At 51.4% G+C, this 16,976-nt stretch overlaps 1 protein-coding gene across 3 annotated transcripts in view; it reads right to left on the bottom strand.

Moving 5' to 3' along the window:
* The window catches only part of STX1A (syntaxin 1A), a 120,951-nt gene that overhangs the window by 76,071 nt on the left and 27,904 nt on the right, over positions 1 to 16,976 (bottom strand). For all 3 annotated transcript variants that reach the window (XM_064523510.1, XM_064523512.1, XM_064523511.1), the window contains exon 3: positions 15,978 to 16,077. In XM_064523510.1, coding sequence (XP_064379580.1) covers positions 15,978 to 16,077 — 100 coding nt within the window. The remainder of the gene's footprint in view (positions 1 to 15,977; positions 16,078 to 16,976) is intronic.

Below are 16,976 nucleotides of genomic sequence, written 5' to 3'. Positions count from 1 at the left end.
CCATGGATTATCAATACCTCTGCTGCAGTAAGTCTGGGTTACGGCCTCTGACCAAAATCCCTTGAGGGCTGAGCACTGCACAAACACCAGAGAACTTCCTAGCTGGCAAGCGAGCTCCTCTCCCCACATGGCCAAAGACAGAACAGAGGAACGAGGACAACAACAGCATTTGACAGAGAAAGCTCCAATTCAGCAGGGCAAAGGTCTAGCGGAAGAAAACCTCAAACAGTGGCATGATTTTCAAGAGAGGAGCAGCCAGGTGAGCAGCTGCTGTGTTATTCCTCACTTTTTTTCTCATACCTCAAAAGCTGCAGCTCCAGAGATCCCACTATTTGCACACACACATTTTTTACAACCAAAGATTTATGCCCTGGATTATGTCAACCATCCGTAGCATTGAGGGGTCACAAGACCTTTCATATCACTCAGTCTGACCTCGCACACAACCCAGCTCAAAAAACCATCACCTGTGACTCCTTCCAAAGCCCAGAATTTTGTTGCTGAATGATAACTACCAAGTTTTCTGATCTTCCTACCATTTCTTTTTCCCAGCACTGTGCAAAGAAGCCCCAAAAGCTTCTGCTCTTTCACACTTTCGCCTTCAAACTTCCCTCGCCTGCTTCCCCACCAGCTCTGAGCCTAAGTGCTAAAAGTATTAGAAATCATAGTAATTTTCACGGCACAACAAGCCTAGAAGGGGATGGGATGGGTATCCAGGCTGCTCACAGTCAAAAGAAACTGTCAGCAGGTCTGTTCTCCTCAGACCTGTCCAAAGTACAGACTGATTGGGGGTTACGCTGCCCCACTCCCAAACACGCGCACAGAGGCAGCGCCCACCACAGCACACGCTCCCACATCATCACGCGTGCTCCCATCAGTGCTGCATCCTGCTTTACTGCCTCTCCTCCCCCTTACCGAGGGCCACCGCCGTCCGCCCCGGCAACGAGGCCAGCCTGCAGTCTCCCTGGAGGCCAGCAAAGATCCTCACTAATGCAAAAGGCACGGCTGCCTCCGGGGGCACTTCTAATCCTGGCATCCTGAGCCCACCCAGCACCAGCCCCCACAAATCCACTGGGGAAGGGAGATGACAACCACATGGCCAAATGCCTCAGGAAGTTACCCAGCCTGCTGAAATGGTGCCGCAGTTTGCCGTAAGAGCCTCAGTCTGTCCAGCCCAGGCCAACCAGGCTAGAAGGATTAAACCCTTCCGGAAGGCATTACAAGAGGCTCGGCTCCCTTGCAGCTGCTGTATCACCACTCATTCCTGCTCTTCTTCCTTCTTCCTCCCTCCTTCCGAACTCCTCAGGCCATACAGCTAGAGCTGGGCTCAGACTGTGCAGGAGATGGCAGACAGCCTCACCGTCCCTCCCCCAGGACCACTCGCAGGTCACCCTGCAGCCCAGCGAGGTGGCAGATGCAAGGTCCGGCCCACGCAGCCACCTGCCCTGACCTGAGTAAAAGCTCAAGATGTAGCAAATGCCAGAAAGCAGCAGCTGAGCCTGAAAGGAAGAGAAGCTGAACAGGACTAAATAGCGTGCACACGATAGGAGTCAGTGGAGGGACGCATTAACGCATGACACAGGCAGCAGTACTACCGTGGGGCTCTGCAGAGCCACAGCACCACATCGTCCCATACCGAGGGCTGTTTGCTTCTACCCAGGGCCAAGCAGAGATCAAGAAACCCGCCGTTTGCTGGAAGCCAGTCTGTTCCGGGGCTCGCTCGCTCTGTCTCTCTCTGCGCTTCTTTTTCGTAAGTGAAATTACCTCTCCTGAACAGAAGAGCAACCTAAGCCCACGGCTACTCCATTTCACCAGGAAAAGGGCAGCTCAGGACTCCTGCAGTCACCCAGGAAAGCACAGGACTGGGCACATCTTGCACAAACCCAAGCAGAAGAAAAAACACAAGTTTAACTGCCAGAATATGATCTGGAAACCTGCAGGGAGCACATACCTGCCTACAGCCTTCCCAACACACACGCATACACCCCGCACCACCACCAAGCCCTTCAGGACATGTTTCAGAAAGCCACCTCGGAGGACTCGGGTATAAAGCACAGCGGAGATCAAATGTGACAGAGGCAACAGAAACAGGGTCAGAGTCACTGTCACGGGGCTGTATTTCTGCAAGTCACATTAAGCCAACCAGACACAGGAGCTCCTCTTAGCACAGAGGCAGCAATAACTAGCAGCAAGAAAGGACTTTCGCTCAGAAATAAGCCTCCCGGGAGGACACTGCCAGGCAAAAGCGTAGTACAACAGGCTCTGGGGTGCAACGGGGTGCACAGACCAAAGGAGTTATGCTCTGTTTTTCCAAGCAAAAGGTATTTCACCAAAACTCCCCCTTTTTACTGCAAGTAGCTTGCTGCAGTCAGCATGTGTCTTCCAGGAGGACCACTAACTGTTTGGTCTAAATTAAGGCAGAAATAATTACAGAGCAGCTTATTTTTTATGTTGCCATGAATCAGGCTACAGTTAATTAATGTTTACTCTGCATTCAGATAATCTAGCATTGTTCAGGATGACAGAATAGACAATAGGCACCAAAGATCACAGAGCTAAAGCATGCAGGGAGGGCTGTACAGTAGCTACACGGCAAGAAGAGAATCTCACCTGGACTAACACGTGGCACGTCAAGGGGACGCAAATGAAAAAGCTACATGGGAACAGCAGAGAGAGGAGACAGACAAGAGATGTTCGACAGCCTGGCAAGTCAGCCCCGCACTGCAACGCTAGGACGACACACAGGAAGTCAACGCACGCTCTTCCGTGCGGCCATACGGCATCATTTCAACAAAATAGCTTTGCTCGCCCTCTGCAACTTTCACGGCTGCCAGCACTTAGGCTGCTGGGCAGTAACAGGAGATATTGCTGCTTATCACATTTACAACGGCAGCAACCAAGGGCCGAGAGAGCAGGTCCCACTGCGCCAGGCACAACACGACTGCAGGAGCCTGGCCTTACCCCAGGTCCACACCGAACAGTGACAGTGGCCAGGGAAGGTGCAGACTGGGCAGCCCAGCATCCGTGCTCGCCCCTGCTCCGTCAGGAGCGGAGAGCAGACCCACGAGGTCTGCTGCAACTGCTGCAGGACGTGCTGTGCTGCTTCAGCTCTGAAAGGACGTATCCTGCCAGCTTCTTCCCCAGGCCTTGCATCTGGGAAGGAGTGGTGAGAGGCACCATACGGCTCCTGCAACGATGCACAAAAACGTCTTCCTTGCTCTGTGAGATCTCTCCCTACTCCCCGACCATGCTACCCCTAGCACCAGTGGGTGTCCCAAAAGCAAGGCCAGGATCCCCTGGATGGATCTGGCAGGTTGGAGAGTCCCGACTGCACTGTGAGCTGGCTGAGCCAGTCCCCTGCCTAAGGTCGTCTCGACAACCCCGTCGTACAGTCGCGTGTCTCTCCACACACAAAGACGTGCCACCCCCATGCCACCACACCATGCTGGCCCCAGCACCCCTAGCGCTATGCCCATCTCTTTCAAACTCTCATCACCTGTAGGGCCCTCTGCCCATCACCCCCCGCACTGCAGGCACGGGAAGCTCCCCCCCACTGCGCCCGGGCAGGCCCGCACGAACACTTCCAGGGCAAGTCTCCACATCAAGTCCAGCAGGGTCTTGCAGAGGCACACTCCTCACAGGACTGCAAGCCAGGTCGAATACGGCCCAGAACAGACATTTCCCCCAGGCAGCGTGTGCTCAAGTACGTCCTTGCTCAGCCCAAAGATGTGCTCTGCTAACGTGAACCTCAAGTGCTGGAAGCGGAAGGGACCACACGATTCACTCTGCGCAGGCAGGTACTGCCAGAGAAATCTACCCCCAGAAAATCCTGGAGACTGGTTGACTGCTCAGACCCCAAAAAAGGAAACCTGAAGGAAACATTTCCCACCCACCACCCTCAAAGGAGAGCACATCTGCCATGGCCTCAGCCCCTGGAAACAGGGCTGTGCAAACAAGCGGCCTCAAGAGCTCCAGGTACACCCTGGCCCTTGAAAATGAAAGCTGCAAAATCCCCCACACAACAGCGAGCTGTGGAAAACCTCAGTTCAGCTGAAAAGCTGAGCTGGAGATTGAAGCAAGACCGAGCAAACACTCAGCCCTTCCCTGGCGTGAAGTGGTGAAAGCACCATACCAGCTTCTCAGGATCCAGGGGGCAAGACAGACAAAATCGCACCGCAGAAGGGCAGGGAAGGGGAGTGGGACGACAGGAACAGCAGGGATTGCTTAGAGCCCTTGCAAAACCAAGGATCTGCTGTATAGACATTACAGAATAAAGCCAGAAGGGCAAACAGCTATTTAAGCTAAATATATTTGTTCTTGTGATGACATTGATATTTAAATGCATCATAAATAAACTGAGACTGGAAGCAAGAAAATGGATCCTGACCACTCAAGGCAAGCGAGGGAATGGCCCTTCAACAGGAATTACAGGGACAAGAAATAAAACTAGTTCAAGATGGAGCTGGAGAAACGTATGCGAGGATTACAAAACGCATCTCCCTGAGACACAGGGACAGGACCGAGCAACCCAGAGACACCCTATGACCACAGGCCCTTTTCTCGGCACATCTCAGACATTATCATAACAACAACAGGCATCATTAATGTAGGTCTGCTCAGGATGCACAAGACAAGGCAGAACGAGGCACTGGAGCCACTCTGCAGGAAGCCGGTGACCGGAGTGACATTTCCAGCAAGACCACCTAGGAGAAAAAGGGGGGGAGGGGGGGGCTTCCTCTGAGCCACAGCACTTTTCAGCTGAACAGACCTCAGCAGCAGTGGGTCCCACCAAACGGTCTCCCACGCAGGGTCACTGAACACAGCCCCGACAGCCCGCAGCAAGGACAGCCCGTTTAAGCCAAAGCTAGACAAAAGGCAATCCATAAAAGGACTCCACAGACTGGACAGGCATCCTGATCCCCGAGACAACCGCAACCGCCCCGGGGTCCGAGTCACATGGGGATTTCAGAAGCAAGCCAGTCCCGCAGATCTTTCTCGCTTCATTTATTCTGACGTGAAGTCGTGTCTCTGGAAATTACCGTATGGAGGAATTGCCTTGCACACCTCAGGCACAAGTGTCAGCGGGGAACCACGACAGCCAGGAAGGCTGGGCTAGGCACATCACTCCCCCTTCCCGAAGGGCTTCATGGCCAGCACTGACTCTGGAACCAAAAGGCACAAAGCAGTGGCCTCCCCCGCTCTTTAGCACTGTGAAATCACAGTTTCCCACTGCCCTCGAGGAAGGAGAAAACACCTGCAGGAATCCTGATCTAAACAAGGACATTCTGAAAAAGCAGCCCTGGAAAGCAAGCTCGAGCCAGCTCTTCCTCGCAAGCAGCTCCCACCGGCTGGGCCCTGGCACAGCGTGCAAGGGGCTCCACAGGAGAACGGAGCAGCACGGGTCCCCACTCTTTGGGGGAAAGAAAACGCAATGCTGACTCTAAGAGGATTTCGTAGCATTTCCCCAGCACCCAGCACAGGGTCTTGCAGAACCACAGCCCTTTCCTGAAGGGCAGCTCCTCGGCACCTTTTATCTGTTAATCTCATGGATCCCTTTGCTGAAAGGCATTTCTCAAGGATCATTTGGTGTCAGTCTGCCCCACCTCTCCACTCCCACCCCATCCTGTACTCTCAAGCCCATGTTGCTGTTGTATATGTGCACCTCCCCCAGCTTCCAGAGGAATTACCATCTTCGTGGATTAGACACCCCTGGAACTTCTGTCTTGCACGTTGCTTGCTCAGAGCTGCAAGCTGCTCTACCCACGGCTGATCATTCCCGGGGCCTTCCCCAGGTGCAGCAGCTTTATTGAGCACCAGGGGAGAACCGGAGAGGACTCCATTTCCTCCTCCCCAGAATGCAAAAACGGACTGATTTTCTCCTGCTGCTTTCCAATAAAGCGGCTCAGGCTTCACACTGTGCCCTCTGATTTATATGGGCCCAATTATGAGCAGAAAGAGAGTCTCTTTACCCATTCACTGCTGCTTCAAAGCGGCACACGCTGGCCTTCCCATCCACAGGCACACCGCGGCTGGAGCTGCCAGCCCCACCACCGGAGGACGTGCTGCCAGAGCTGGACCACCTCTCCCCCAAACACTCCTGCTCACGGCACCATGTTCCTCAGCCTTCCCTCGCAAGGCGCCTTTCCACAGAAAGGTTCAGTCTCGGAAGGAGCAGACCTCAGGTGGCCCGGCCAGGACAACCCACCCACCCCCAGAGCTCAGGTCAGCAGGGTCTGGTGCTGTGGCCAACGTGCAAACACCCTGCCGCGAGGCGCTGCACAGCTTCAGCGCTTGGCCTGATGGCTCTCGCTGGCCAGCAGCAGCCTGAAGTCGGCCCAGCGCAGCCTTTTAGCACAGCCTCAGCTTTCCAAAGGGCAGCTCTGCCTTTCAGAGGAATCAGCCTGGTCCTTCCACCTTACCGCAAGCAAGGTGGGAAGCAATCCCCCGTGAAATGCCAAGCACGGATCTCAGACCCACGTTTGCAGTGAGGGCCTGCCTGCTCCTCAGAAAGCGCTACCCTCCCACGGGGCAGTGCTGGCAGCGTGGGGCACCGTTCACCCAGAGCAGATACAAAGATGTACTGCGAATGCCCTTCTCCCACCTCCTGACGCAAGACTGAAGAACGCATCTTGCTCGGCACTGAAGGAAGGTTTAAGTCCTTCATCATCCCAGCTCTGACACTCGGAAACCACACTCCCCCTTGAACTAGCTGTTACCAGGAAATGCACAATAAAATCCCCTCCTCTCCTAACCATGCAAAATAGGAAACTGCAAATAACCCTCAGAAAATGAAAAATGAGCCATGAAATACAGAAACTCATTTATCCTACAGAATTGATTGTAGGAGCAAACCTACTGCCCCCTGCACAGGAAACCACAGCGGAGGACAGGGCCCTGCTCCCAGCAGCACTCCTCCCAACTCCCTCCTTACAAGCACATCCAAGAGGTGAAGGGGAATCAAACACGTGAAGGCAGCGTGTGCAGAAAGAAGGGAGTGGACGGCATCTCTTCCTCATCCCTTTCTCGAGGAGCACACTGAGTGCTTCCCGTGCACAGTGCTGCTGGCACACAGCACACCTTTGCAATGACACAGCTTCTATTTTTGGAGTCCACGCACCTGCCTCAAAGATGCAGCAGGGCAGAGCACGCTGACAGCAGGCACAATGGCTCCTTTTCCACAGTGTCAGAGGCAGCAGGGTAGACTTACAGAGGGGAAAGATGGGGCTCCCCATTCCCCCTCCTCAAATTAGCAGAGCCCAATTAAATGCACACTTCCTGGGTCCTGTAAAGAGAGCAGCTCTGCTACTGCACAGAGCCTTAATGGGGATCAGGGCACTGAGCAAATAAACTTTTTATAGAGGACATAAGAACGCTGATCCTGCTGCCCTACCTTTGACAGTAGCTGGGAGCACATGCTAAGGACCAGGACAAGAAGAGCACATGCACACAGAAGTATCTCTCCAGATTTTTGGCATTTTGTGGCTTGGACTCCCTGGACCAGAGTGGCTTGCCTTTTATGAGCCAGTCTAAAGGGCTCTGAGCCTTAACTACACCATGGGTGAAGAAACACCTCTTTTGGCAGGAACCTGCCATCTCCTAGCTTCATTTGACATGTTCTCCATCCCTAGTCTTGCACTGGAAGATGCAGTGATCAATCAGGCCCTGTCCACTCTCCCTAGGACACTCATGATTTTATGTTTATCAGAGCCAGGCCCCACCTTGCCATCTCTCTTCCAGGCTGAGGAGGAGAAACTCCTCAGAGCTGGAGGAGTCTTTGCCATGTTCCTGCAGAGCACCGAGCACAAATACTGCAACCCTGCCTGCCCTGAAAACCAACCACGGCCAGGCCTGAATGAGATGTAGTTCAGGCAGGGGAGACAGCAGCTCCTGACAAGGATGCAGAGCAGGGATAAGATCAGCAAGGTGAACCAGAAAGGGGTGTGGCAGACAGATGAATGAATTTTTTGCCTTAAACATTTCTTGGTGCATGGGGTGCAGGCAGGCCACAACCCCGAACAAGCCATCTGTCCCTGGCGGAAACAGGACCGGGCTGCTGCGACCCCTGAGATGGTCTCCCTGCGACCACCCGGGACACACCGAGCCTGCACTGAACGAGACCACAATCGGGCAGAGACTTTGGGATCTGGACTGCAAATTATTCTCCGTTTTTAGCACAACTTCTACAAAACCTGCTTGGCATGAGTGGCTAAATTTGCTGAAGCCTTAGGCCGCACTCCCTAGTACAGTGAGAAAGGGCCCAGAGCTGCTGCAGGCGGGAATGATAAGGGCGTTACCAGCAATTTGCATTCCTGTGCACTGCTGAAACAGTGCTAATTGCTGGAGTTATCACCTGCTTTGTCAGGACCTTGAGAGCTAATGGCTGGACCCAAGAATGGAGACACACCTGTCAGCAGAAACGGCAACAGTAAACAGCCTACCTAGGGACAGTGATGAGACCCAATAAGGAGCAGGAGACCCCAGACCCAAATATTACTATTGGTCTGAACTACCACGTGAGGGGTGGGAAACTTAATTTGAAAAAGCTATAATTGCCGAGGGATTTCTTTGTTCTCCCCCCTCGTCCCTCGTCGGAGGCCCCCCAGCTTGAGCTGTGATTCGAACGGAGTCAGCGGCAATACCCTCTCTGAGCATGGCAGACTTCGAGCTGCGACATCCACCACAGGAATACACAGAGCTGCAAGGTTATAGCTAAAGGAAGTACAGAGCACTCTGCTCAGAGAGCCTGTCTGGTGGTGGTTGGTCTGAGCTTAGACATCGAAACAACTCAAAACTGCATCTTGCTTTTTTAGCACTAGATAGCTTTGCTTAAAAACCATCATACAAAGGTGGGCAACTATGATTTGTCTCCTTGACTACCAGCATTTCTCTAACAGAAGATGTGCTGTTAGAAATTACAGAGGCCACTCTCCAAATAACTCAGATCTCATCCAGCAGTCACAGAACCTAAAGTACAAGAAGGTGATCAGTATGGGTTCACAGAGGGGAAAAATGCTTAACCAACTCGATAGCCTTCTGTGATGGAATGACTGGCTGGGTAGATGAGGGGAGAGCAGTGGATGTTGTCCACCTTGACTTCAAAAAGGCTTTTGACACTGCCTCCCACAACATCCTCATAGGCAAGCTGAGAAAGTATGGGCGAGATGAGCAGACAGTGCGGTGGATTGAAAACTGGTTGAATGGCAGAGTTCAGAGGGTTGTGCTCAGAAGCAAAAGTCTTGTTGGAGGCCTGTAACTAGCTGTGTACCTCAGGGGTCAACACTGGGTTCAATATTGTTCAACTTATTCACCAGTGACCTGGAGGAAGGGACAGAGTGCACTCTCAGCAAGTTTGCTGATGAGATTAAACTGGGAGGAGTGGCTGGTACACCAGAGGGCTGTGCTGCCATTCAGAGGGACCTCAAGAGGCTGGAGAGATGGGGAGAGGAACCTCACGAAGTTCAACAAAGGCAAGTGCAGAGTCCTGCACCTAGGGATACATAACCCCACACGCCAGTACCGTCTGGGGACCAAGCAGCTGGAAAGCAGCTTTGCAAAGAAGGATCTAGGAGTCCAGGTGGACAAGCTGACCATGAGCCAGCAATGCATCCTTGGGGCAAAGGTGGCCAACAGTACCCTGAGTTGCATTAGGAAGGGCAATGCCAGCAGGTCAAGGGAGGTGATCCTCCCCCTCTACTCAGCCCTGGTGAGGCCACACCTGGAGTATTGTGTCCAATTCTGGGCTCCACAGTACAAGAGACATACGGAGCTACCGGAGCAAGTCCAGCAAAGGGCTACTAAGATGATGAAGTGACTGGAGCATCTCTCATGGGGAAAAGCTGAGAGCTGGGACTCTTCAGCCTGGAGAAGACAAGACCGAGGGAGAATCTTATCAATGTGTATAAGTATCTGTAAAGAGGATGGGGCCAGACTCTTTTCAGTGGTGCCCAGAGATAGGATGAGAGGCAACCGGCACAAACTGAAACACAGGAAGTTCCCTCTGGGAATAAGGAAAACACTTTTCTACTGTGAGGGTGACTGAGCACTAGAACAGGTTGCCCAGAGAGGTGGTCTCCTTCCTTGGAGATATTCAAAAGTCACCTGGCCAGGGTCTGGGCAATGTGCTGTAGTTGACCCTGCTTGAGTAAGGGAGTTGGACTAGATGATATCCATAGGTCCCTTCCAACATCAATTGTTCTGTGATTCTGTAACCTGAGGGGGGGGGGGGGGGGGAGAAAGCACATGACCTGCACCCTGGTATCCAGAAGCCTCAGTCTTGTGCAGCTTAAATCTATGAAACTGGAAGTTAAACACATGTGACACCAAATTTCCTCTGCTGTCCTGTTGCAGAGCAATAATGGGCCTACCTAGAGGTTTTAAATATTTATCAAGCCTCCTGAAGTCTACTGGAAATGGACTGAGCTGACAGCCTGAAAGACACTGACTTCAGATTTGAAGATTTATGTTCCTCGAGGTAATTCATTCACCACACACCATCTATTATATAACAGAGTGAAAAAGAATGACTAGTGTGGAACCACGAAGAAAAACCGGTGCACAGAGAAGATGAACGGCAAAGAAGCCCTTACTGACTGCTCCAGGAAACACTTACTTAATTCTCCTCCATTTGGTGGCTCACAATTCAAAGCCATCTCCTCTGGTCACCAAGCCTGAACCAAGGACCAATGAAATAACAGTCCACTTCAAGCAGCAGGAGTGACAACAAAGGTAACAGTTCATCCTCAAGGATTTTAAGAACAGATTTTGCAAGGAACTGGCAATTCAAATCAGGAAGAATAGCAACAACATCCTCCTCCTAGCCCAAGGAGCCCTGGGGCCAGCTAAAGGGCAAACGGCCTCTCTCAGTGCATCCCAAGCAGTGATGTAAAGCTGCCCTGCTGCGGGGCTCCTGCAGCCCCCGCAGCTGCTCTCCTCCTCACCTCCACGACTGCTCTGCCCCAGGGCTCCGGCCCCTCGGCAGCCGGGCAAGGCAGGCAAAGCAAATGCAGGCAAGCGGGCTGCAACCTCGCAGCCACAGCGGCTGAGCAAGCCAGATGCCCACGCACAGGATGCCAGAATAAGCACCGGCAGCAGTAGTAACTCAGATCTGAGAACCATCTGTGCAGCCAGAAGAGCCATCAGTGGGAAGGGAAGAGATGAACCTTTCTGCAGAGGAGAGGTTCTAATCCAGCACCTCTAGTGCACGGGCTAAATCCAAGTCTCACGCAGTGCCCTGGACAACCGAACTTCCCTTTCTTGAACAGCTTCAACAGAGGCTATATGGAAGAGCACAGAGGACCCTGCATCTGGCTAAGATGACTTTTGTCTGGAGGCACAACGCACACAATCATTTAACACAAAAGTTTCTCTAGCATTTTACCTTTAGAGCCTCTCTCCTCTATAAGAGACCTCAAATAAAACAAACAATTCAGACAGCAGACGCTGTGCATACAGCCACTCAGAACGCGCCAAAGGTGACCCATAAGCCATTTTTAATGTGTTTTCTCAGATTACCAGCCCAGTTCTGCCTTTATCTTCTGAATCCTTACTCCAAGATGCTCCAGCTCTGGGATATATTTTCCCATGTGTTTAAACAGTTCATATGTCTGAATGTAAGAGCCCTACCATGCAACAAACCAACCTGCACCTTTCAGAACACATTTGCCTACAGAGAGGAATTAGAAATCTGTATCTTTCTTCTGAAAATAAGGAGAGAGACTTCCCACTGATGGTTTAATGGATGTTTTATACGATGCTAAAGCACTTAGATAACTAAAAAATAACGAATGTAATGTTCCAGAGGGGACAACTCTCAAAACACAACCCCAAATCCCCAGTGAGTTTGGTCCCTACAGATAGCAGCATCTCTTGCCTTGACTGTGATCACTACCATAGTTCAAAGTACTGGTAAGAAGTAAAGAGAAGTGAGAATACACCAAGATCAGCCTTTTATCTCCTCTGTTTAGTGCCATGTGGCTCTATCCCCTTCCCATAGCTCGTGGAAAGCATGCTTCTTAATTTCGAAATTAGTTTCAAAGTAACTCCCCTGGGTTAAGAACAAACCTGTGCATTCTTAATTATTACAGCCTCCAGTTCCAGTAAGACTCAATGCGCACGTCTAGCTGACCCTGACCACCAGGACAGGGAGGCTTGGGGGGAAGACAAGGACAAGGTCAGACAGCCCAGCAGGGAGGCAGGGGACACCAAGCCTTTCAACTCCATCCCTGGCCTCAAAATCCCACAGGTGGACACTGAAGCAGAGATCATGGAAATCACCTGAACAAGGCTCTTTGCAGGCTCAGGAGCCCAGAGAGGAGCTCCTAGGGCACAGGGGCCTGTCCAGACAGGCCATCACCTGCGGTTCCTCATTTCACAGCATTCACCACCACAGGAAAGGATTGAAGCTCCCCTTCAGCCAGGTCAGAGCAAAGCAGCACCCTCACAGCTTCTCAGCTCCTGCTAAATGGCACCATGCCGCCGTGGATAATCCTTGGCTGCAGAATCACTTACTGCTCAGCAAAGCAATTTCGATAATCGCTTTCTTTCAGACTCAGTCTGAAGAGTGCAAACTGCCTAGAGAATCCCTTTCAGAGCTTTCTACCCACCAGCACAAATTATTGGCTGATTTTTCTCATCCAGCCTGTTCTGCAAACAGCCTCTCTCCGCAGGCCTGCCTGTACCAAGGCTCAGGGTAGAACAGGCTGGTGGTTTGAAATGCCTGATGACAAGCAGGAAGGCAAAAGACACTAGCAAAACACAGCTCAGAGTCCCCAGCACATTTGCCAGAGACCGGGCATCCATCTCTGGCCTTTAAAAGCTGCTCGTCACAGCATCCTTTCTGCGCCATTGTGGAGTCAAGGTGCAACGAGAGGCATCAGCCCAGCAGCTACATTTCATGGCCTCACTGCTAAGATATATGAAAGCTCCTAAGGGCAAAAAAAAATCTGCTAAGTGACACCAAAACATAGATAAATATCCTCAAGAACACAGAGGATTAAAGAGCAGCAGCATCTCCCAACCCCTCCTTGATCCTGAAACAACAGCATAATTCCTGTATTCACCCAAACCAAAACACAGGACTGAACTTCAAATGAAAGTAAAGCTGAGATTAATCCCAAAAGTTTTTGAACTTCTGCCATGCTTTGCATGCCACACTGGGGGTAGAAAGAGTACTGGGAAAAAGAATTACACCACTCTCAGTCTGGCAGAGTCCATGGGAACCGAAAAGCTACAAGCACCACACTTGTAGTGGGACAGCTCCTGGGCTAGCTGTCTCATTAGACAGTGCACCGGCTGCCTTTAAAAAGCCTTGGGAGTTAAATGCCTTTCTATATTATCTACTTTGACCCCTACAACTACATCCATAGTCTTCCTCTCTCCTGAGGAAATAGCAGATAAACTGTTTTCAATGTCCCATCTTCAGATACAACAGAACGGAAAATGGTGCAGTCCTCAGACAGCAGCTTACACCCTATTTCACCAGTCCTTGTACATATATCCTGTCCCAGCCTCACCTGTGACCACAGCATAGCTGACACTATACACACGCCTGCAGCTCCGGCTGGGGCAATCTTGCAAAGCAGGAGGCTGGTCTGCTGAGACAAAACCTGGTGTTTACCATGCTCGGTAAGGGTCTGTCATGGTCAAGCAGCTCGTTATTGCCTTGCTGGAATTTGCTGTGAGGCATATACCATTCAGCACCTAATTAGACCCACTGCACCTTCTGGACAGGCCACGATGTCACAAAATACTAACTTCTTCAAAAGATGTGGGCTCTCCTTTTGCTGCCCAAATGGCTTTTAGCATTATATACTGGATTCGCTACAATGTCAAGGCAAGGTACCACTGTAAAACAAAACCAGGAGCACTCCCAACCTCTGAGAGGCTTCTGGAAGTCACGTCAATGTCACAGCATCTTATTTGCGGCAGATCTCAGACCTCTAAACAGATTATTATATTTTTAGGCCATAAGTGCCCTTTGTAGTCTGAGATCTGGCTCAACCCAGAGCAGACACCGTGCTGATGCACACTGTATGAGCCCAACAGCCAGAAGCAAAACAGTGACAGCTCTTTCATGAGGACACACAAACAGAAATACTGCAAAATGCTACAGTGCAAACACAAATCAAAAAAGCCTAGAGGGTGGGTGAGCAACAGCCCAAGACACGTGAATTCTCTTGAGAAAATCCCCCACTTTCAGGCTCGACTAAATGAATTTTAGCTGAGGAGCTGCTGCCTGGAGGGGGGAGTGTGAGGTTGTTCAGGGAGGGCCAGGTGCTTCTAAGCAATTAGCAATATCTCTTGATTTGGAGTTGGGCAAAAAAAGCACACATAGACAGTTCCTGGGACTGCTAGAAACAAGTCAGAGTTGGAAGGACACGAGTAGACATGGAAATGCATCGGGCAAATGAAGAAAAGTGGGTGAGGGTAGATGCAAAGACAGGTCTGCTCTCAGCAGCCATTCACTGAGCTTTTCCACCCCTTTCACACCGTTGCCCAGGGTCGCTACAGCCTGGCGGCACGGTAGCGCTCAGCTCATCAGCGATTGCCGTCTGGCCTGTGAAAGCAATACTTTTGCTGACGAGGAAAGGCTGCTGGCAGCTCGGAGACGACGCTCTCACAGGCGGTTGCTGCTGCAGTCCGCACCAGCTCCGCAGTCACCAGCGCTGCCCGAGCTCTTCCTCCTTACAGAGGGAAGCGGGCAAAGGAGAACCCGCATCAGCTCACAGCAAGACCTCAGGAAGAGCCAAGTGCAGCAGAGTGGGGGATCCTTCTGTTTAAATAGCATCCCTCGAAGATCAGCATTTTCTGTGTTGCCTGCTATACACTACAACACACGGCAGAGCCCGTCAGGAGCACAGGGTCCAGCCGCGCTGACAAGAGGCTCCGCTTAGCTGTGTTCATCCCCACTTTCCATCCTCTTTTTTACAGCTCAGCACCTTGGTCCTGCCTGCTCCCCAACGGAGGGGCTTGCAAACACCAGACCCAGAAAATCTTTGCACCAAGAAAACCCCACTGCCCACAACAGAATAGTAAATGCTCTGCAGGTTCACATTTCCTTTGAATTTCCTCCGATCTCTTATCTAGCCATGTGTTCACACGGCAGCAAGTGTATCACAGGACAGGGGAATTCATCACCAACAGCTGTAACTCTGCCAGATCCCTCAGCCTCCCAGAGCTAAATTTTGCCACCTTATGAGGACTGCTATCCTTAACTTCTGTCCCTGGCAACAAACCTCTGCACAGAAACACATGGCTGGGGACGAAAACAGGGATACATCAGTAAGGCCCCGAAGGGACAGACCCTGTAGCCAGCCGGCAATGCAACATCCTTCAGGACAGGGACGACAGGGTCACAAACGCATACCTGCAGACTCAGAAAAGCCTGTAGTGTTTCTCAGGCCAAGCAGGCAGTGCTTGGCTCTTGCTGCGAGTACCACCTCATCCGTTTATTCTCCCCAGGTAGCATCTTAGGCTGGGAGCTATTGCTGGGGAGCAAGTAGGCAGTGTTACACATCCTCTCAAACACTCCTGCAGCTCCCTTTGCAGTGCTGCTTCCCAGTCACAACAGACTGGAAGTACTAGCTCTGTCCGCAGTTAAGTATATTTGACATAGAAGCAAACAGAGAACAAGTGCTTTGTCCGGACAGAACAGAACAGAAAAATGGCCACCTGGATTAAAAAAGGCCATTTGCTCTTTTCGGCTTCTACATTCCCCTGTCCTTTGGGGAATTCTCCACCAGCCTCAGAAATCTCACCTCTCAAGTCAAAAAAAAAGCCATCTGTCTGCTCTCCATCCAAGCCCAGGTTCCATCCCTCCCTCACCTGGACCATCAACCATCTCAGTGGCTTCTTGCTGGAAAGCTATCCAAGAGGACTTCTGCATGTGCTCCGTCCACCCAGAAGCAGCCCAAGCTCACAGAGCAGCCACGAGCACCCCCAGACCCTGCAGACAAGAAAGCAGAACAAGCCTCACTCACTCTCATCTGGGTTGGGCGAAGCAAGAATGGCACTATGCTTCCTCTTCACTTCTTCCACGTTCTCCGAAATTTTATCAATGAACCCTCGAATTTCTTCCACCTATGGAGACAAGACAAACATCCTTTGAGAGCCTGAAGTTTTGGAAAGGAGAGGGATTGTTACATCCTATGCAAAAGCAACCATGACATGTCTGAACCACAGCAGACTTCCCCTTGGAGAGTTTCAGGGGATATTTTCCAGCTGGATTCTCAAACTGTAGGCCTGATGTGAAAACAGATCTCCCACATCACAGCAGCCAGCTTTGGAGCCACAACAATATAATATAGACTCTAGGTCCTGTATGTTTTGTTGATATGCTGGGAAACACGTAGGGTTTATTTAAATGAGCACCAGATCTACGAATTCCCAGACTCCGCATCTCAGACGGAGCAAATTGCTCAGGATGCACAAGCCAGGCTCGGTCCCAGCTCTGTCCCCCGCAGTTCTCGGCTCCACAGGCTGAGAAACCCAGTCTGATCCTCACCCCACACAAAGCAGGGAGGCCAAGTGAGAAGTTGCCTCTCAATGCTAGCATCTTCCCCACACTTCTGCACTACAAGGAAACATGCTGACATTGCAGAGAGTGGGAACCTGCACTTGTGCCCTGCTGCCTACTAGGCTGCACATTCTCTCTTTTCCTCAGACTCACACCACCACTTTGCTCATATTCATCCATCTGCATGTCAGATTTTTCATTCTGCACTCCATTGCCTGTACAGATACATTTTAACACCCCCTACACACATGCCATGCTAAGGGTATGCTAAAACTCCACATGCATATCTTACAGCCACCCACATGCCAGAAGACAACCTCTTGTTTGTTAACAAGAGGCACAAAATGGAATCAGTCCCATGCAGAAACTGCTACTCTGCAGAGGTGCTTTCAGGAGAGTTTTTAGAGCCTGCCTGCTTTAATAGCAGTTTGGAGGCATGCACATTGCAGCAAGACAGCCTTGT

Source organism: Dromaius novaehollandiae, chromosome 19, assembly GCF_036370855.1.
Source record: "Dromaius novaehollandiae isolate bDroNov1 chromosome 19, bDroNov1.hap1, whole genome shotgun sequence".
Classification (NCBI taxonomy): Eukaryota; Metazoa; Chordata; class Aves; order Casuariiformes; family Dromaiidae; genus Dromaius; species Dromaius novaehollandiae.
The sequence above is the reverse complement of the archived record's forward strand: the minus strand, read 5'-3'. Positions and strand labels throughout refer to the sequence as shown.